Source organism: Schistocerca gregaria, chromosome 9 (genome assembly GCF_023897955.1).
Source record: "Schistocerca gregaria isolate iqSchGreg1 chromosome 9, iqSchGreg1.2, whole genome shotgun sequence".
In the NCBI taxonomy this organism is placed as follows: Eukaryota; Metazoa; Arthropoda; class Insecta; order Orthoptera; family Acrididae; genus Schistocerca; species Schistocerca gregaria.
Window position 1 is genome coordinate 179,909,759 of NC_064928.1, and position 21,812 is coordinate 179,931,570.

The 21,812-nt window shown below is 41.1% G+C and overlaps 1 protein-coding gene across 2 annotated transcripts in view; it reads left to right on the forward strand.

The window, feature by feature from the left end:
* The window catches only part of LOC126291425 (hypoxia up-regulated protein 1), an 83,901-nt gene that overhangs the window by 9,637 nt on the left and 52,452 nt on the right, over positions 1-21,812 (forward strand). For both annotated transcript variants that reach the window (XM_049984941.1, XM_049984940.1), the window contains exons 3-6: positions 1,358-1,623; positions 8,323-8,528; positions 12,634-12,811; positions 17,703-17,889. In XM_049984941.1, coding sequence (XP_049840898.1) covers positions 1,358-1,623; positions 8,323-8,528; positions 12,634-12,811; positions 17,703-17,889 — 837 coding nt within the window. The remainder of the gene's footprint in view (positions 1-1,357; positions 1,624-8,322; positions 8,529-12,633; positions 12,812-17,702; positions 17,890-21,812) is intronic.

Below are 21,812 nucleotides of genomic sequence, written 5' to 3' on the forward strand. Positions count from 1 at the left end.
GCACTGCACGATTGCAGACTACAACAAACAGTATGGCCAGTGAAACAGGTGAACAGGCCTGATGGACGAAGAGTTGCAAAAGTGGCAGAGGACATTACCATAGACTCTAGCACTCAATCAGTATTCAGAATTGCTTAAAATTGATTCATTACAAGTGCTTTTCTTTCATATTTACTTCTTCTGGAACATCCCTGCATATGGGTGAGCCATTGACTTAAAAATGCATGAAATGACACATTTTGTGCAAGTGGTGGAGCTGTTGAAACAAAGGGTGTCGTACTGTGAAAGTGCCACGGAGCGAGTGAAAATAGTTTCATCTGGTAATGAAAGTAATGACTACTGTTTTTGTATTGTGGCACTTGGACTACATCTAGAATAGATTACTCACTGGCTAGAGTTTGGCTTACATGTATCTCACTTTCTATTTGGGCTAAATGTGTATATCTTGGAAAGAGTTAAGTTCTTTCCAATGGCAGAAATGCACAGTCAGATTTGTCTTGATTTTTTGCCGTAGAACTGTGTGACCTTCACATGGCACTGTTTGCTTTAAACTCCTCAATATGTATGAATATGGTTCCCAGTTGCTACTGTGTTCTCACATTTGAAGTGACTGTGTGGATGAATATTTGTGTTAAATTGTGAGACTGAAAGTGAGAAAAATGTTTGTATTGTGTTGTTGTAGTAGTCCTATTTTGATAAGGACGTTAAAAGCTGTGAAGTGAAGTGTTTGGACTAAACGCATTGGCTTTATAATGTTACTGTTGGGGAAAAAATAAAGAATTTTTATTTCATTCTGACACTGTCACGTTAAACTGATTGGGAAATTAAATAAATTAACTGCTGCCAGACACCATTATTGAGGGTGTATATGTTTTCAATTAAGTTTTGTAATTTTGATTCATAAGAACTGGTACTCGAACAAAGAATTTTGCTTTAGCCCACTACTGCAGAATAATACTACAGCAATAAACATAAATGAGAGACTAACACCAAAATAAAACTTAAGTTGCAAAGAAAATATGCCATTTAGAACAACAAAACACAATGCACTCACAAGCTAATGCTGACAGCAAAGTGTGCAATAGTCGGGAAAGCTCGAAGAGTCACATGTGCAATAGTCGTTAGAATGAATGTGCACGCACATTTTGTTCTGACACATGAACATCCACTGTATGATGGAGGTTTAACCATTCGTTACACATTGTGGATGTAAATAAACAGTGACCAGTAACAATAGTTTCATTCAATTACAAGTCACCTGCAATTCTCACATTTAAAATTAAATAAATTGAAAAATCTAATACTTTTCCATCAGTAGTTTGAAATGTTTCATAATTTGTACTTGCCTTTCTTCCAGCCTGGTGTACCGATGGAAATTGTTCTGAACAAAGAATCGAAGAGGAAAACACCTGCAACCATCGCTTTCCGGGACGGAGAGCGATCGTTTGGTGAGGATGCACTCGTGGTTGGAGTGCGGTTCCCCCAGAACAGTTACAGCTACCTGCTCGATTTGCTGGGGAAGAGTGTGGACAATCCTTTGGTACAACTCTTCCAGAACAGGTTTCCCTATTACAAAATAGAAGCAGACCCTGACAGGGGCACGGTAGTCTTCAGGCATGACAGGTAATTGTGTGGGAAGTAGTGTACTGTTTCTCCCTCTGTAAAGAAATACTTGTGTAAATTTAACAGATGAAAGAGAATTTGGAAGCACTCTACAGGACCACAGTTGTTTCACCCAGTGTAACATAGGGTAACCATTGGAATAGGGAAAAAAGTATTTGCCTCACAGAATAAAAATTAGGAATAATTTGAGTATTGCAGTTATCATTAAATTTGCCACGCATTGATATGGTTGTACAAATCTGACACCTCCAGTCTATGGAGTCTACATGTGATTTTGATTAGTTCATGGGCAATCCCATGTCAAATTAACACCCAATTTACCTCATCATTTTAGATTTTGCTAAATGTGGTGCACTCATAGTGGGCATTGAGACTAAGAAAATTATCTAATTCCAATTTATCTCAAACTATTTTCTGAAATATGACTAAGCAAAACTTTCAAACATTGGCAAAAAAGCATGACCAGATTAGGTTTAAATTGCTCTAGTAGCTGTTCTAATTGAGCTAGAGAATTGGGGAATGGTTGATTTTGCGTATTTTTAATTCTGTTTCCGGTGATGTACAACAGATCATGGGTTCTAATTAAGAAATTTTTATCCTAAAATGCCTATTGAAATTTTGATTTAATTTTTTTTGTTGAGAATACATAATTTACTGTCTTCAAAGTAGTTAGATAGATACTTAGCACTTTTGTAAATAGAAGTATGGGATGATGAAGGGTTCATTGTTTAAAAAATTGTTGATATCTCTTTTTTCTCTAGTAGCTCTGTTTTGACCAAACTTACCTTTAACAAACACGCATTTAATTAAAATACACAAAGGCAACTACAAAATCAGTAATATCAAAATATCGTAATCTTAAAGGAAAACCAATTGGCATATTCTATAATTAAATTAAGTTAATCGCTTTCCTTGATTTTAATACAATTTTAACTATCAACCTACACTACTGGCCATTAAATTTGCTACACCAGGAAGATGACATGAAACAGCGCGAAATTTAACTGACAGGGAGAAGATGCTGTTGTATGCAAATGATTACCTTTTCAGAGCATTCACACAAGGTTGGCGCCGGTGGCGACACCTACAACGTGCTGACATGAGGAAAGTTTCCAACCTATTTCTCAGACACAAACAGCAGTTGACCAGCATTGCCTGGTGAAACATTGTTGTGATGTCTCGTGTAAGGAGGAGAAATGCGTACCATCACGTTTCCGACTATGATAAAGGGGAGATTGTAGCCTGTTGCGATTGCAGTTTATCGTATCATGACATTGCTGCTCGCGTTGATAGAGGTCCAATGACTGTTAGCAGAACATGTAATCGTTTGGTTCAGGAGGGTAATACGGAATGCCGTGCTGGATCCCAACGGCGTCGCATCAGTAGCAGTCGAGATGACAGGCATCTTATACACATGGCTGTAACGGATTGTGCAGCCACGTCTCGATCTTGTCTGCCTCAACACTGGCGTCCCGACTTTCCTCTCGGACTCTACTCATACCTACTCCCACTTGGACCTTTCTATCTGTTCTACCACTCCTGCCTGTCAGTTAGAGTGGTATGTCCTTTCTGACACATATTCGAGTGACCATTTCCCTGTGTCGTTCGTCTCCTGGACCCCGAACGCATTTTACTAAGAGCCTCAATTTCTCCGAAGATTTCCTCAGTATGCTGTACAAAGAACATGGGCTTGGAGGTGGCGAATATCCCCCATCGGTCCGAGAACAGACTAAATAGCGGGGGAAGTATTTTGCCCCAAGCCGGCGGGCCTGTCCTTCCTCCCAGGGAGTGGCCAAGGGGGGAAAGGCAGAACCAGAGACAGAACCTTTCCTCTTAGAAGATGTGGCCACAGAGTGACCTGATGCATGTTGACGTTTCATCTGCGAAACGTCCGCCCCGATACCACCCATTCTGACCAGGGGCTCTCCCCACGGGCGCCACCCAGCCTCAGCAAGGGCCACCTGGCAGGATGACCGTTGCCGGGAGTCCTGATGCCCCAGGTAGATAGGCATCTACTCCTTGGCTTACGTAGGGAGGGTGCAGCTCAGGTATCGGCAGTACGATCCCTGTGTTGTCAGGGGGCTACAACCTAGATGGTACATGACGACCCCACCACAATGGGCTGGCTACCGTGCTGGATTTCGGCTGCCATGGAAAGTCCATCATGATTGTATGTGCAGATGGGGATGCACTATGGGCGTAACTTGTGCAACCCATCAGGTGTTTAGGCCCAAATTGAACAGTGGGTGCAGTTATGACGCCGTGACAATGATGAGTGCCAAGGTCTTAGTGCACTGAGGACCGGTGATACACCACATAAGGTGTCCTTCCCCAAAAGCCTTGTACTTCTGTGAAATCTTGAAAAATGGAGGTCAAACCTCAATGAGGACCATCACATTGAAGGCCGAAATGGTTGCGACTCCTTTGTCGCCTATTACGACAAGCAGGAATACCTTGGGCCTATTCTTACCCCGGACCCGCAGGGGGGCGGCAGCTCTGTGTTAAAGTACCCATGAACTTCATGATGAAAATGGGTTGGAGCTCTATCCTGCTGAAAGATGAACTGAGGGTCCGATTGCGTTTGAGGCATCAGCCATTGCTGAAACTTGTAGAAGTAGAAATATCCAGTGATAGTGCTCTCTGCGAAGAAGGGCCCATACAATTTTCGACGTGACAAGGCACAGAAAACATTTATCTTTGTGGAATCACCCTCAAATTCAATGCATTCGTGGGGGTGCTTTGTACCCCAGATTTGACAATTGTGCCTGTTCACTTTCTCATTAGTGTGAAAAGTGGTTTTGCTGCAATAAATTAAGCGATCAACAATGCCATCCTCATCCTCATTCAATAGTTGCAACTGCAAACAAAACTCAAAATGCTTGTCTCTATTGTCATCATAGAGCTTCTGCACTAGCTCCACTTTGAATTTTCATAGACAGTTATTCTCTCATCCACACTGTCGATGGAGCCATTTCAAGTTCACGAGATGCATGATGCACCAACTTCTTTGGACTCCTTATGAATGTCTCTCGTAAATCTCCACATTCACTTAACTCGCACTGGGACGTCCGCTTCTCTTTGCCACACACAAGCATCCCATCTTAACGAATTTGTTGTGCCAATGGTAAATGGCCTTCCTTTTTGTTCTAAACACCTGTTGAAGAGCTGTAGCACACTTGTTTTTGTCAAACTCCAACACACAGAAAGCCTGAAATCAACATGTTTGCGACTAGCGCTGACTATCAGCAACTCACCAAACACTGTGGCAGTATACGTTAAAACCCTGTATTTAATAGTTCTGATCCTAGCATCATGGGCCAAAGCTGTTAGATGAATACTTGCACTTCTTTCAAACCTTACTTAAATTTGTAGTCGTAAGGCACCATGCTCAATATTTTTGTTTTCCCAATTAATACACTACTGGCAATTAAAATTGTTACACCAAGAAATAGTGCAAATGATAAACAGGTATTCATTGGACAAATATATTATACTAGAACTGACATGTGATTACATTTTCACACAATTTGGGTGCATAAATCATGAGGAATCAGCACCCAGAACAATCACCTCTGGCTGTAATAACGGCCTTGTTAAGCCTGGGCATTGAGTCGAACAGAGCTTGGATGGCTTGTACAGGTACAGCTGCCAATGCGGCTTCAACGCGATACCACAGTTCATCAAGAGTAGTGACTGGCGTATTGTGACAAGCCAGTTGCTCGGCCACCATTGACCAGACGTTTACAGTTGGTAAGAGGTCTGGAGAATGTGCTGGCCAGGGCAGCAGTCAACATTATCTGTATCCAGAAAGACCCGTACAGGACCACCAAAGAAGACGAAGTAAATATTCCTGAAATCCAATCAAAAACAACTATCAAGAGGGGGAAACGTAGAAGTACAGATCCTCGGTGTTGCAAAGCAGCTTAAATCACTTAGTAAAGACAAGGTTACTGGTCCAGGGTGTATCCGTCAGTTTCCTCTCAGGGTATGCTGATACAGTAGCTCTATATTTAGCAATTATATACAACTGCTCGCTCACAGAAAGATCCGTACTGGAAAATTGCTTAAGTCTCGCCAATACCCAAAAAGGGAAGTAGGAGTAACCCGTTGAATTACAGGCCCATATCACTAACGTTGATTTGTAGTAAGCTTTTTGGAACATATACTGTAATTGAATGTTACGAAGAACCTTGAAGAAAAGGATTTATTGAAACACTGTCACCACGGATTCAGAAAATATTGTTCTTGTGAAACACTGCTAGCTCTTTATACTCTTGAAATAATGAGTGCTATGAGTGCTATTGACAGGGGATGTCAAATTGATTCCATATTTTTAGATTTCCAGAAGGCTTTAGTCACTGTTCTTCACAAGCGTCTTCTAACCAAACTTGTGCCTGTGGAATATCGCCTCAGTCGTGCGACTGGATTCGTGGTTCCTGTCAGGAAGGTCATTGTTCGTTGTAATAGACGGAAAGTAATTAAGTAAAACAGAAGTAATATCCGGCATTCCCCAAGGAAGTGCTACAGGCCTTCTATTGTTCCTGATGCATATTCACGATTGTTTGCAGATGATGCTGTCATTTACCATCTTGTAAAGTTATCAGATGATCAAAACGACTTGCAAAATGATTTAGATAAGATATCTATATGGTGTGAAAAGTGGCAATTTACTCTGAATAAGGGAAAGTGTGAAGTAATTCACACGAGTACTAAAAGAAATCTGCTAAATTTTGATTACGCGATAAATCACACAAATCTGAAGGCTTTAAATTCAACTAAATACTTAGGGATTACAATTACAAATAACCTAAGTTGGAATGATCACACAGACAATATTGTGGGTAGAGCAAACCAAAGACTGTGATTTACTGGCAGAACACTTAGAAGGTGCAACAGGTCTACTAAAGAGTCTGCTTACACCATACTTGTCCGCCCTATTCTGGAGTATTGCTGTGCGGTGTCGGACCCACATCAGGTGGGGCTGACTGATGACATCGAAAAGGTACAAAGAAGGGCAGCTCGTTTTGTATTATAGCGAAATAGGGGAGGTAGTGCCACAGACATGATACGTGAATTGGAGTGGCAATCGTTAAAACAAAGGCATTTTTCGTTGCAATGGGATCTTCTCATGAAATTTCAATCACCTGTTGTCTCTTCTGATTGCGATAACATTCTTTTGGTACCCACCAACATAGGGATAAATAATCATCACAATAAAATACAGAAAAAATTAAGTACTTGTTTTTCCTGTGTGCCGTTCGAGAGTGGAACGATAGACAGCTTGGTGGTTGTTCATTGAACCCTCTGCCTGGCATTTTATTGTGAATAGCAGAATAATCGTGTAGATGTAGACCCAAGCCTTACTGCATTTTCTGTTAATAGTCATGGTTATATTCACTTGACCGGTACATGTTGAGCTCTAATTGTGCCATCTGTGTGTGTAGTGGAACTATTTTTATTTAAACAAGTGGCTCATTAAATGGACACACACTACAAAGCATGCATTAAAAAAAGGGAAGCAGTTTGTGTTTTACAAATACAAAATACATATATTTTAAGTATTTAAAATAAAAATGTATTTTGAATGTGTTTTGAAACTATTTCAAGTGGAGCATAAAAATAGATATTTTGCATTTTGTATGTGCATTTCAGATATATGTATTTCATATCTGCGTTCATTCCTTTTTGCTGTCTTACATGTCTGTGTAATTTGTAGGTGTGAAAAATAATATGAAATTTATAATTAAATGATGATGTGACTTACCAAACGAAAGCGCTGTCAGGTCGATAGACACACACACACATACATACACACAAAATTCAAGCTTTCGCAACCAACGGTTGCTTCATCAGGAAAGAGGGAAAGACGAAAGGATGTGGGTTTTAAGGGAGAGGGTAAAGAGTCATTCCAATCCCGGGAGCAGAAAGACTTAGCTTGGGGGGGGGGGGGGGGGGGGGAGGGAAAGGACAGGTATACACTTGTGCGCAGACACAAGCAAGCAAGAAATGTCTGTCATTATAAGATGAAATATTTTCATTTAGAATACAAATTCCTGTGCTTCTAAAGATACAGGTGATGAAAACATTTGGGAGTGGTTTAATACTGATGTATGTAAACTGGAATTGCAGACTCTCTATGATGCCGATACAGTACAAACTGTGTTCAGTAGAGGAAGAGACTGAAGATTAAACGATGAAGCGACATGTGTAGATTTGTTTTTAGAGTATGGGGTCAAAATTCGCTTTACTATACTGATGTTTTGGATTTCTGTAAAATGAGATCTGTTGGGGGGAAAAAAAGAGATTAAAAATTCGAAAAGCACAAAATGGAAAATGATTTCCTGAAAATCAACTGAAAGAAAGTGAGAATGAAATAGATTGTGTTTTTAAGCTTAACTTTACAAACAAGTTGTCACTTCTGGGAAAAAATGCGTAAGTTGTGCAGTGGGCTTGGAAATGTAATGTGTGGCTCGCCTTTTTCTTTTTTTTTTACCCCCCCCTCCAGAGCCCAGTAAAGAAATGATACATTGAAAATTGTATGTGTTTCTCAGTTACCTGTGCAGTCTTGGGTAGCCATTAATCTGAATAATTTGGAGCTCACTGTAATTTGGTTTACTGTTTTGCTTTTATTCTTAGTCATTTGCTCAGAGCATAATTTTTGGGCAGCGAACTGAAATTACACGTGTGATGTGTCTGCAGCGAGTCGACGTACAGCGTCGAAGAGCTGCTGGCGCAGATGCTGCAGTCGGCGCGGCAGATGGCGCAGGCATCAGCTGGGCAGCCAGTGAAGGAGGCGGTGCTGACGGTGCCCGGCTTCTTCAACCAGGCAGAGCGCCGGGCGCTGCTGCAGGCAGCTGAGATGGCTGGCCTCAAGGTGCTGCAGCTTATCAATGACTATACCGCTGGTCCGTGCCCCTCTCTACTCTACATGTATCCTACTACTAGTGTGCATGCTACTGTTTGTGAAAATCAGCACTCCTACCAGGCACTCGGGGTGTCTGCCGAGGGAATGTTCCGTTTGGAACTCCCCCCTCTTTAACATCTGTTGACAAACGTGAGCCAAAATTTTGAGTTGTGAGTTCACTTGTGGACGACTTAGTTGTAGTATGGGCTGTGAAATGTACCTTCATAACAAGACAGCCACAGAATGCCTCCACAGTTCGTGAGCAGCCACCAGACAACATATGGTTTGTATGTTCCCAGGCTGGCCATCTTTTGTAACCTTGCTAGTGAACACAATCTTTTGAGAGCTGTCTGATGTAGTTTGAACTCCTTTGGAGGGGTGGGGGGTGAGGTTAGAGGTTGGGTCTTGTTTATAAAGTTTTCCATTCATTTCACCAAGAATAGCTACAAGGTCTCCCACATCACTACTAACACAACACCACACAGATTAGGCCTTAGGCTTGTTCCAGCTGGAGGATGGTTGCTCATGAGGCAATACCAGGAGTGATCTGTGATGGTGGGACATGTGATCTGCATGTTGCCAGCCCCTTGGGTCATTGTTGGCAGTCGAAGAATCCTGACAGTGCCGCTACAATGTGATTCTTACGGAAAATCTAGAATTCTCCCGGAACTAGATTTTATCTGGAAAAATCGGGGAATTTAATAAAATATCTGGGAATTTTGCATTTTAAACGTAGCATTGAAATGGAATTTTATTAAGTATAAAAATCACAAACTTTAAAATACTTAATATGATGAAGTCTGTTAATTACGTAAATATTATTCCATATATATTACCAGTTTAAAAACAGTGTTGAAACTGATGCTTATGGCTGGTATATAGCTCAACTAAGTGGAAAGAAGTGTCAATCGTTATGGCATTCTCCTCCCCTCCCCCACACATATCATTATTAATTTATCAGAAGCTTCTTGACGCTTTCTCCTGACATCTGGGATTCTCAGGGATATTCCCCTCCTCCCAACTTTGAGTGGCTACCCGTGCATCTGTATAGATTGCCTGTGACAGTCAATGGTGACATATCATTCCAGTTTGGATCATTATGAGCATATTGGAGGGAGTCACACCTGACGATCCACAGAGGAAATGGGCCTTGGGTCATGTGAATATGGGATGTGATATGCCGTGATGGAGACTGTGGCTAATGTGGCAGACATGGACTGCTCAAGTCAAAAGTACTTCATATGTCGAACAATATGTGGAAACTTTTGCAGAGAGTGAAGTAGAAACTTTCCTGTAGAATGTTTTTGAAGCTGTGGCAAAGTGGGACTGTGCTCACCAAAGTATTGCCAGGAATGTGAAGTCATGTAGCTGGATAACAGGTGGCATTATGTAACTGATCAGGTGCATTTTCTTATTGTTGGTAATCTACGCAGACGAGGGAGACCGCATATAGTGCAGTGCTACGAGATGTGGAGGCTGCTATATCTTTGTGTTGTAGCTTTGCCAGATACTGACTTCATGTTCGTATTATTTTTCTAGTGTATGACTTTCTAGAGACTAAAATTTGGTAATTAATTGGAACTCCTAAGGTGTTAACATTTTCAGAAACAGTAGCATTTCTTTGTTTTAAAAGTGCTATTAACTTTATAGAAGACAACTTAGCAGCAGTAATAATAAAACATACTTCGTTACTGACATAAACATAATGAAAAATAAAATCGAACAATGGAAATTCCAGGTAGGAATATCAACAGTGTAGGAAAAGATAGATTGCTACTTACTGTAAAGAAGACAACACAGGTTGCAGACATTTGCACAAAATGACTTCTACTTCTCAAAATCCGTACAAATATTCACATACTTTTACATAGATGAACTAGTTTTTTATACCTTATGAAAAGAAGTTTTGGTACACATTCCCACAAATACTTTGACCTCCATGTTACTTAAAATGAAAATCTGAGAGAGCCAAATCTGGAGTGTAGGGAGGATTAGGAAGTACCTCCAACCCCTGTTTTTGAATGGTTCCTTGGGTAAGTTGGGCGATGTGAGAGTGAGCATTTTCATGTAGCAGTAAGGTATCTTTTCTTGTAAATCTGCAGTTTCTTCGTCTCAGTGCTGACTTAATATTATTTCTCCGTATATCTGAGAAGTAGGCAACATTTATTGTGCACTAATCTTCTAATTAATCCCAAGACAACACCTTGGGCATCACAAAAGATGGCCTATATGACTTTTTCCACCTATGTGCGCATTCTAAAATTTCTGTTGGACAGTGAGCTGGTGCGCTTGAATTACATTCTTTGTCTTGTGGACTGTTTCATCATACGTTAAAACCTTTTTTTTTTGAAAAAGTTCACTCGCTTTCATAGTGTTCTTTAAAAGTCTGTACACACTATGAGTATCGTCACTGTGTTAAGCCTTTCGGGACCCACATAGGAACTGTTTTGTTGTACTTGAGGTTGTTACTGATGAATTAGGAACTGTGCTAACACTTACTGCAGCTGTTTCTGCTATATGTTTAACTGTAACGTGTCTGTTTTCACAAATAATGTCACCAATGTGGATAACAAGTGAAAGAGTTAATGCGTGTCAGTGGCTCATGGTCTTGCAGTAGCGTTCTCGCTTCCCACGCGTGGGGTCCTGGGTTCGATTCCCGGCGGAGTCAGGGATTTTCTCTGCCTCGAGATGACTGGGTGTTGTGTGTCTTTCATCATTGAAATCATCATTTCATCCTCATTCACTCGCAAGTCGCCGTAGTGGCGTTAAAGAATTTCTGGAGTGGCGGCCGAACCGCCCCGTGAGCGGTCTCCCGGCCACCAATGCCATACGCTCATTATTAGTTGATGCATCAGCTGCCTGGCCAGGACTCTGCTTGTCAGTGTCTGAGGTTTGATTGTTTTGACTGTTCTGCCCACTTATAAAAATTTCTATGGACCATAAAACATTCACCATACAGTAAAACATTTGGTAAAAAATTTTAGGTGGTTTTTAACTTTCAGAAACCAAAAAGATGGATCATTGAACATTCTTCAACAAACAAGGAAACTTGAAGTGGGGACACTATCATTAAATGCAGTATTGAGGCTATAAACAAAAAAAAATTTTATCTGTCAGATGTTCGCAGCTCATCCCATTGATGCCAACCAAAAGTAATGAAAGTACAAAACTTGTTCATTTTTATATCAGTAGTTCTATTTAAGTATTGAATGTCCTTCATAACTCATTCACACGATGTTCTTGTAACCCTCGAGCAAACACACCTGTGTGTAAAGTGTGCCAATCACAAATATTATCTTTCACTGTTCCATTGTTTTACAATTGCAAGGCAGTGTCTAGGCCTTCATTATTGCCTCAGGTAACACTGCTGTCATATATGAAAGTGATAAACAGTAATATAAAATTGACAGCGATGTAGGTGAGAGGAAATTCACAATTTGTGCTAGAAAATGACCCAGATTTTGATTTAATAGCAGATCCCACAATGAGGCAGTTGTGTAAGAGATAATTAGCAATCGAGTAAGTGGTTGGCTGGAATCTGATGCCACTCATTACTCCGAGGCAACACTTGCTTACAGCAACAGAGTGATGTAATGAATGTTATTGTTTAATGAAATAGTGATAATGTAAGTTTATTTTATTGTTGTCGAATTAAACTTAGATTAAACCATGATTTTGCTCGTACATACTTAACTTGATAACATAATGATGGGTCATATTTACATGGGTACAAAGTATGCCACATGCCCAGTAGTGTTATAAAAATCATAATGCTTGCTCTAGGGTTAAATAAGCAATTCTGCACTTCAGCACATCTCATATGTGATGAGTAGTAATGTATCCTACTTCATAATATTATTCCTTCCCAGATTGTCCATTTTGTAAGTATAAACAGTGATGTGTGATGGGGCTGAGGAAGATTTGTCCATTCCCCTGTGAAATAGGATTATTTTTTTCTGTTCGTCTAGATCTATTTCAGAACTAAGTTTGTTTTGAAGTTGTTTTTATAGATCTTAGAATCAACGGTTGCTAATGCATTGATGTTGTGAATCTTCGCTCGGTGCAGTAAAGTGATTTTAAAGTCGTGTGGAACAATCTGTTTGCAGTTGCATTGAATTACGGCATATTCAGGCGGAAAGACTTCAACGAGACAGCTCAGTACATAATGTTCTATGACATGGGAGCCAGCAGCACCACAGCAACAGTCGTCAGCTACCAGATAGTAAAGACCAAGGACCGCGGCTTCGTCGAGACTAACCCACAGCTCGCTGTACTGGGAGTTGGGTGAGACAGAGCTTCTTTTCGTTATTTTAAGCAATACAGTTGTCCATCAAGGTAACTCGCATTCTGTAAATTAGTTCTGAAAGATATTAGAGTTAAATAGTTTGAATAGTGATATCCTTATGCACCTGCCTCGTTAAATATTCTTACGGACAAGAACATTACGTCCACTGCCACCATGTTGTTGAAGGCAACCCAGTGATGTGGAAGAGTGATGTGGTAAGGAACGTACAGTAAACCCCATTTTTACATTCCCACATTTTAAGTTTTCTGCTTTCTAGTTTATTTTTGTCGGTTTCAACAGGTATCCTATTCTCTCAGTACAGTAGTTTCCTGCGCCATTTGCGATTCCGTGTGAAAACATTTCTCCTATTTGAAGTTTTCTTTGACATTATCATGACCTTTAACATCGATTTGCGTACAGATTTCTGCAAAAAGTGCACTATACTCTTGCTCAGTCACCCTTGGAACAAAGCAGAAAATGTGTAATATACACAAAAATATTGATCATGCAATGTACCGGTAGCGTGGTAAGCAAGATTTTTATTGTCAGCATTTTGGATCACAGCCTGCCCTAATGATGATCACAGTTTGACGATATTGACTCTACAGTGTGTTTAAAATTAGTTGCAACTTTTGACAGTTCAGTACGGAGCAAGTGGAGGAGAGCATAGTTGCCAGCGTGTGCTGAAAGCTTCAGCAGGCGACGATAATGCCAGGCTTGCTTGGCGCGTAACCTGTCAGCTACCCAAGCTGACTGAATTGCAGTCTTTCTCAAATGGTTTTATAGAAGCTAAATGGTAATAAACTCTGAGTCTCACAGGTCTTAGAGCTTCATTCGTCAGCTTCATGATGAATTATCTGTTTCGTTAATGGCCGTAGTTATGATATTTCAGCATTAGCTAAACTACTGTAAGAAATTCTAAAAGTTTGCAGTGAAAAATAGGGGTTGCTATGAATTTGCATTTGGTGCGTGTTTGGTCATATGTTGCACCATGAATTTTAGATGACATATTAAATTACTCTGGAAATTGTGAATGATATTGCTATCTGTCTCCCATGTTGGAAAAATGAATGTATGTAAAGGGCTTCATCACAAAAGAACTCATCAGTGAGTAAGCCAGAATGAAATATTCATAAATCCCTCGTATCTAATAAACTGCCAGAGATATCGAAACAAGATATTGGCAAATTATAGCACACAGAGTATGTTGGCATATGATTAATATGCGAAACTTCCATATCTGCCACGATACTCAAGCAATTACAGATTTATTTAAAATGAAATGAGGTTCTGAAGGATCATCAGTAGCCTGTTAAACAGGTATTGCTGTGGGTTTTGCAACAATATAATTTATTTTTATTCCGAGTATGGGCTTTATCATAACTATGGATGTGTGTTGCCTTTAGCTGCTAGCAAAATAATATGCTGTTTTAGGATTCTGCCATAATTTCAACTGCATTAGAATGTTAGTGATATGTATACCTGTAAACTGTGCTGTGTTTAGGCAAAAGAAGCAGCAACAAGAGATGTAACATATTACTCAAAATTTGACACAGCCCTCCTTGAATCTCTCTCTCTCCTCCACTACATTCCTTGGTATGGTTGACAGCTTGAGACCACTCCTGTCGTGCAACGTTGGCAATGACTTCTTTTGTCATCATTTCAGCTTCACTGAGTGCAAATTTTCTGGTGTTTCTGCCACATTACTTTTCACCTAGTCCCATATATCCTCTGTCGGATTTAAATGAGCATGATGTTGAAGGAATCCAGATTAAACCATGCTTTTTAGTGTTAGTCTTTTCGGCGACCTGGTAGCATGGAGTTTTTAGCTTGTACGGTACCCCACGCTCAATAACTTCGCCTTACGAAAGCTAGGTTCAACTTTATCCAGTTAAACATTTCTTTGTACCTAGGAAAAAATAGCCACTTCCTTCTGCTGCATTATTGGACCTTAATCCATCACAACCGAGAAGTATTGCACATTGTCCATTACTGTTACTGTGGAATTTGGAGGAATATTTTGCAACAGAACATAACCTTCACAGCTGGTGAAAAAGTTCTTGCACGACAACTTTTATTGAGAATTTCGTGTTCGTAAGTGCTGTGCTGTTATTACTGATGCAAAGCCAACACAAAACACTCGTTCACAGTGCCTGACGACTGAAGAACACTTCACGCCAGAAAATAACACTTCACAACAAGAGCTAATTAACGTAGGTGCCGCTAATGCACGATACCATGCGATACAAATCAAACAGCGGAAAACTAGGGTTGGAATGTAACAATATTAGAGAAGGAAAGCTGCTACTCAGCATATAGCGGAGATGCTGAGTCGTGATAGGCGCAACAAAAAGATTCAAACAATATCATTCAGCCATTAAGGCCTTTGTCAGCATCAGTCACACATGCATGCGCGTGTGCACACGCACACGAACGCACGCAAGTGTGCGCACGCGCAACTTGCACACACATCTACAGTCTCAGACTGAGGAGGAAAGCAGCTAAGGTAAACTTGCTCCAGAAGATAACTTGTCATAAGAATTCCTGTAGTGTCATACCAGATCCACAACTGATATAGTGGTCTGAAATCGTGTAAGCTGTCTGGGGTTGAGTCAAAAAGTATCAGCATGTTACACACAAAGATCGAGGAATTTGAACTTTAAGGACAAACCTGTTTGAAGTTGAAATGCACTGGGACTCTTAGAGGGAGGTGTGATTACCTCTTGAAGTGCAGTTCCTGTGCATCTGCTGACTTTGGAGTGGGGAGCAGGCGAAAGAACCCATTCTTATGGAGTGCCCACCGGCAGTGTTTGGGTGGTGATCTGGGGACTCTACACAAAGTGGCTGAGACTGCTGTGGACAGGTCGTTAAATGCGAACAATTCTGATTGATTGTAGATCATTTTGTATACTTATACAACAATACTAATTTGTGTTTTTTGTCCATTGTTTTGTATGAAAATAATCTGGGACACATCTTGGAAAGAAATGCTTTGGTCTTAACTTGGCAGTGGCTGAAATGGCAGTAGTGTTTGTAGGATATGTAATGTTTGAATCTGAAAAAATTGTTAACCTTATATGAGCTGATTGGATAAAAGTGTGACAATGTAGGTGATTAGGACAACACAGTACGCTTCACATAGCAGACATACTGCCAGAGTATTTATAAAGCAATTTAGCAATGTGTTTGGGCCCAGCATCACACCAGTACTGTTATTCGTTAATGGAAGTGAGCCTTTTCGTCAGCCCAGAATGGGAACTGGAACTAAAGTTTTGCTAATAGTAGCTTCAAATTTTTCAGATTTCTGTGCTGCCTCCTGTAAACAAATATACACTATGTGATCAAAAGTACCCAGACACCCCCCAAAAACATACGTATTTCATATTAGGTGCATTGCACTGCCAGTTAATCCATATCAGCGACCTCATTAGTCATTAGACACCGTGAGAGAGCAGAATGGGGCACTCTGCAGAACTCATGGAGTTCAAACGTGGTCAGGTGATTGGGTGTCACTTGGGTCGTACGTCTGTATGTGAGATTTCCACTCCTAAACGTCCCTAGTCCACTGTTTCTGATGTGAAGTGGAAATGAGAAGGGACTGTACTGCACAAAAGTGTACAGGCCGACCTCATCTGTTAACTGACAGAGACTGCCTACAGTTTAAGAGGGCCGTCATGTTTAACTGGCAGACATCTATCCAGATAATCACACAGGAATGCCAAACTGCATCAGGATCCACTGCAAGGGAGGTAAGAAAACCTGGATTTCATGGTTGAGCAGCTGCTCATAAGTCACACATGCAGGTAAATACCAAATGACACCTCGCTTGGCATAAGGAGCGTAAACATTTGACGATTGAACAGTGGAAAAATGTTGTGTGGAGTAACAAATCACAGTACACAATGTGGCGATCCTGTGGAGGGTGTGGGTCTGGAGAATCCCCGGTGAACGTCATCTGCCAGTGTGTGTAATGCCAACAGTAAAATTCGGAGGTGGTGGTGTTATGGTGTGGTCGTGTTTTTCGTGGAGGGGGCTTGCACCCCTTGTTTCGCGTGGCACTATCACAGTACAGGCTTACTTTGATGTTTTAAGCACCTTCATGCTTCCCACTGTTGAAGAGCAATTTGGGGATGGCGATTCTATCTTTAGACACGATAGAGCACCTGTTCATAATGCACGGCCTGTGACGAAGGGGTTACACGACAATAACATCCCTGTGATGGACTGACCTGCACAAAGTCCTGATCTGAATCCTATAGGACACCTTTGGGATGTTTTGGAATGCCGACTTCGTTCCAGGCCTTATCGGTGGACATAGATATCTCTCATCAGGGCAGCACTCAGTGAAGAATCAGCCGCTGTTCCCCAGTGAACCTGCCAGCACCTGATTCAATGTAGGATTGTGAGAGTGGAAGCTGTCATCAAGGCTAAGGGTGGGCCAACACCATATTGAATTCCAACATTACCGATGGAAGGCACCACGAACTTGTAAGTCATTTTCAACCAGATGTCCGGATACTTATGATCACATAGTGCGTATTTTCTATTATAAACAATACAAGTGAGACTGCAAATACAAAACAAGCCAAGCTCTTACTTTGAGCTATGTTTGCGATATGCTGACACTAATTTGACTCCTTCCACTGTCTGTACATGATCAAATGTCGAGAGGATTTATTGTTGGTCAAAATTAGTGTGTCATTCAGTGTGAGAATTGTGCAGAGAAATGTGTAAACTGTATTTTTCACGTTTTTTGCTGTTAAAGAAAAATTCAGTAACTTGCATGTCAGTAATGTCAGGTGATAGAAGTTCCCCAGCTGTACTGTTAAATGTGAACACACAATGTGGTTTTACTGTACATGTGACTCCACATCGTATTCCCCATTCCAGATACGACCGAACATTGGGCGGCTTGGAGATGCAGCTCCGCTTGCGCGACTACTTGGCGAAAAAGTTCAACGAGCAGGGAAAGACGAAGAGCGACGTGTTCGGCAGCCCCCGTGCCCTGGCGAAGCTTTTCAAGGAGGCTGGTCGATTGAAGAATGTGCTGAGTGCCAACGCCGAGCACTATGCACAGGTGAGCGCACCAGCTGTTAGGGCTCTTCAGTCTCTAGCATTTCAGTGTTTCAGAACTTTTATCTGTCCGTTGTCCATATTTCTGGCACCTTCTGGCTAGTCAGGTGGTGGGTATTTGTTCAGAATGGGTGATACATGAAAGAACTACTAAAATAACACTGCTACTGAATTGTGTCTATTCAAATTAAAATACGTTCCGTACTAGACTGTTAAACATTTAGTAGGGTGGCAGTCACTGATAGAGAAGATTTTTACCTGTTCACCTTGATTTTGCAGAGCATTGAAAAAACTGTTCATTTTTATTACAGGGCTTCCTGCCTCTGGTTTGAAAGTTTACTTATTTTAACCAGACGTATACCAATTGTGCCTCATCAGAGTGAGAGGCAGCCTCAGAGTTCAGTCTCGCTACATGGGCACGGGGAGCTCTGTGTATGTTCAGAGTGTTTCTAGCAGATCCCTCATAGAGTTTCAGAACTTTTAATTGCAGTCATCACACATCAAAAGCCATGGCTCATTAAGAGTTCTACCCGACGTGTGTGCTGTTAATGGTCAGAATGTATTCGTTCCTGCGGTAGTGTCAACAAGAGTGCCAACTGCCTAAGTTAAGCCCACATCATACGATGCACTTACACTGTACACCCCTGCAGCAGTGCCCCAAGCATGTGTGTTTGGAACTGCAGTCTGGTTCGCATCAAATAGTTGCATGATAAATGTAGAAAATTCATGGCATGAATCCGTGCACTCGCACTAGACGGCAGTAACGTGCGAAACTGAAAGGAAAATGTCTGATTTCTTGTAAAGTCGTTAATTTGAATTAAACCTTTGAGAGCTTGAGGTTCATATTTATTAAGGTACTTTTGTTGTCTTAACTTGGATATCAGAGTTATATTGCTACCGTTCTGAATTATGGGCTCAACTGTTAGTTTTATGTTATGCCTCTTGCTTCTGCAACGATATATCTGAAGTGACAATTGTGCAGAATTTTGGGTCAGGAGGATGCAGTTCGTTTTTGGAGCTAGTGTCTTCGCTCTGTCGGTAACCATTAGAATTAGTGCAAAATGACAATGAGAAGCCAAATACTGCATTCATCTCTGGCAAAGGGAAGATGGCAAGGTGACATATTTTGTGAGAGAATTGAAGCCAGAAGATATGAAAGAATTTTGGAATTCTGAGAGATTGGAGATTGTATTTTTTATGACAAGCTCCTGTGAGTGATACATGGAGGAATTTGCAGTAGTGCAAGAGGCAGTTTCATGTGTCCAGAAATAAGAATTAAACCATTTATTCATTTATTTTGTGAGCAGAATTTCTTGCTAACTATACCAAACTTCTCCTTAACTTGCTGAAATAAAGCGAAAGATGTAATCGTATCAAATGTGAACTCTTATTGATTAAGGTGCTGTGTATACAAATTAAAAATAACACATGTAAAGCTGCTTGCCTCTTTGCTCAGAATTAAGGCCACAAGGATTGTGAAGACAGTATTTTGAATGCTACTCACCATATACCATAGATGTTGAATTGCAGATAGTTACAACAAAAATGTGGTAAAACAAGTAAGTTTTCGGCCAAAAAGTTCTTCTCCCTGATTAACCCCCCCCCCCCCCCCTCTCTCTCTCTCTCTCTCTCTCTCTCTCTCTCTCTCTCTCTCTCTCTCTCTCTCTCTCTCTCTCTCTCTCTCTCTCGGCCAGGCTGTGAGCAGCTGAGTATGATGGGAGAAGCAATCAATCTGGGTGGTGGGGGCAAGGAGGAGGCTGAGAGAGGGGAAGGTTAGGGGGTGGGGGATGGGAAAGTGCTGGTTATGGGAGCATACAAGGGGTGGGGTGAGGAGAGGGTAGGGCAGCTACGTGCTTTAGGTAGGTAATGGAAAAGGAGAAAAGTAAAAAGACTGTGGGATATGTTGGTGGAACAGAGGGCTTTTGATAGTGCTGGAGTGGAAACAAGGAAGGGGCATGTGGGTGAAGAAAAATGACTTGACAAATGTTTAGGCCAGGAGGGTTATGGAAACAGAGGATATATTGCAGGTAGAGTTCACACCTACACCTATTACTAATATTGTCTTTATTCCACGCTGGATTTTCTATTGTTGGCTTGTTAAGACACCTTTATTCACTGTACAAATCGATTAGGATGCTTAATGCTTGTTTGGTCCACTCTCTTTCTATAATCAAAAGCATGTGGTACAGAGAATGCTTTTCCAAACAGCTTGCATAAGAAAAGTCTGCTGGCTGTATGAAAATTTCCTCACTAAAAGACATGCAAAAGTCTCTAGTATAAAAACTTTAAGTTAGATGCTGCCCACAGATGTCAACTATGATGGTACTCAGTAAACAATAACAAGCACAAAGCATGCTCAGACTTCTCCCTTCTGCCCACATGTGCGTCATCTACATCTATACTCGCCACTGTAAAGTGCATGGCAGAGGCTACATCCCATTGTACCAGTTGTTAGGATTTGTTCCCGTTCTGTTCATGAATGGAGCGTGTACAATAATTATTCCAATCTTATTCTCAAGATATCTCTTGAGTGATTTGTAGGGTATTGTTGTATATTCCTAGTCATCATTTAAAGGCAGTTCCTGAAACTTTCTTAGTAGACTTCTGTTGGATGGTTAATGTCAGTCTTAGAGAGTCTGCTAGCTCACTTTCTTCAGTATCTGTGACATTCACCAACAGGTCACAGACCTTTGACCATTCATGTGCCATTCTCTGTATACTTTCATTATCCCTTCTTAGTCCCATTTGGTACAGGTTCCACACACTTAAGCAGTATTTGAGAACTAGTTGCACGAGTGATTTGTAATCAATCTCCTTTGTAGATTGATTGCATTTCCCCAGTATTCTACCAATAAATTAAAGCCTACGACCTGCTTTACCCATGACTGAACCTATGTGATCATTAAACTTCATTTCTGTACAAAGTGTTGCACCCAGGTATTTGTGCGAGTTGGCGGATTCCAGCAGGGATTCACTGACATTATAGTCATAGGATACTATGTCTTTTCATTTTTTGAAGTGTACAATTTTACATTTCTGAACATTTAAAAAAGCTGCCAGTCTTTGCATCACTTTGAAATCTTAGCAATATTTGACTGAATATTTATGCAGCTCAATCATCTTCAAAAAAGTTTGAGGTTACAGTTAATACTGTCTGCAAGGCTGTTAAAACACAACTGAACAGCAAGAGTCCCAACACACTTCCCTGGAGCACACCCAAAGTTACTTCTACATCTGATGATGTCTTTCCAGCCAAGATAACATGTTGCGTCCTCCCTACCAAGAATTCCTCAATTCAGTCACAAATTTCACTGGATACCCGATATGATTGTACTTTTGACAATAAGCGTGGGTGTGGTACCGAGTCAGATGCTTTTTGGAAATGAACAAGTACTTTATCTACCTGCCTACCTTGATTGAAGGCTTTCAATATGTCAGCTTTGAGTGTTATTGCTGTCTACTGCATGTGTGCGGATTTGCAGGGGTTTAGAATGGATAATGTGTCTGCTAATTCTCTTCACTCCATGTGCACTATCGCCAGATGGCTGTCATGCTATATCTCTACTGTTTGTGGCAGACTGTCGTCTGACTTGCCCATTAGCTCATTCTGATGCCACAGCAATATGTGCAGGACCTGCCGTGTTCCCGTCAGGTCGCTTGCAGAGCTTGCACTTGGATTGCCCACATGTTGTGTGGCCTTTCGCCACATGTTCAGTGTGTGCACTTGGCGTATTCTACGGCTCGGCTGCCTGACTGCTCGCATCAGCTGTTTGCCACCGTCACCCAATTTACATGCTGGCAGGTGTTTTAGAGCTGGAACAACCTAGCCTGTGTACAGAGTCATTCCGCTGTGCAAGTCATTCTGCCATTCTCGTGTGAAGGGAAGATGTGTTCACAGCTCCCGTTGTTGTGAAGCTATGTTGTGAA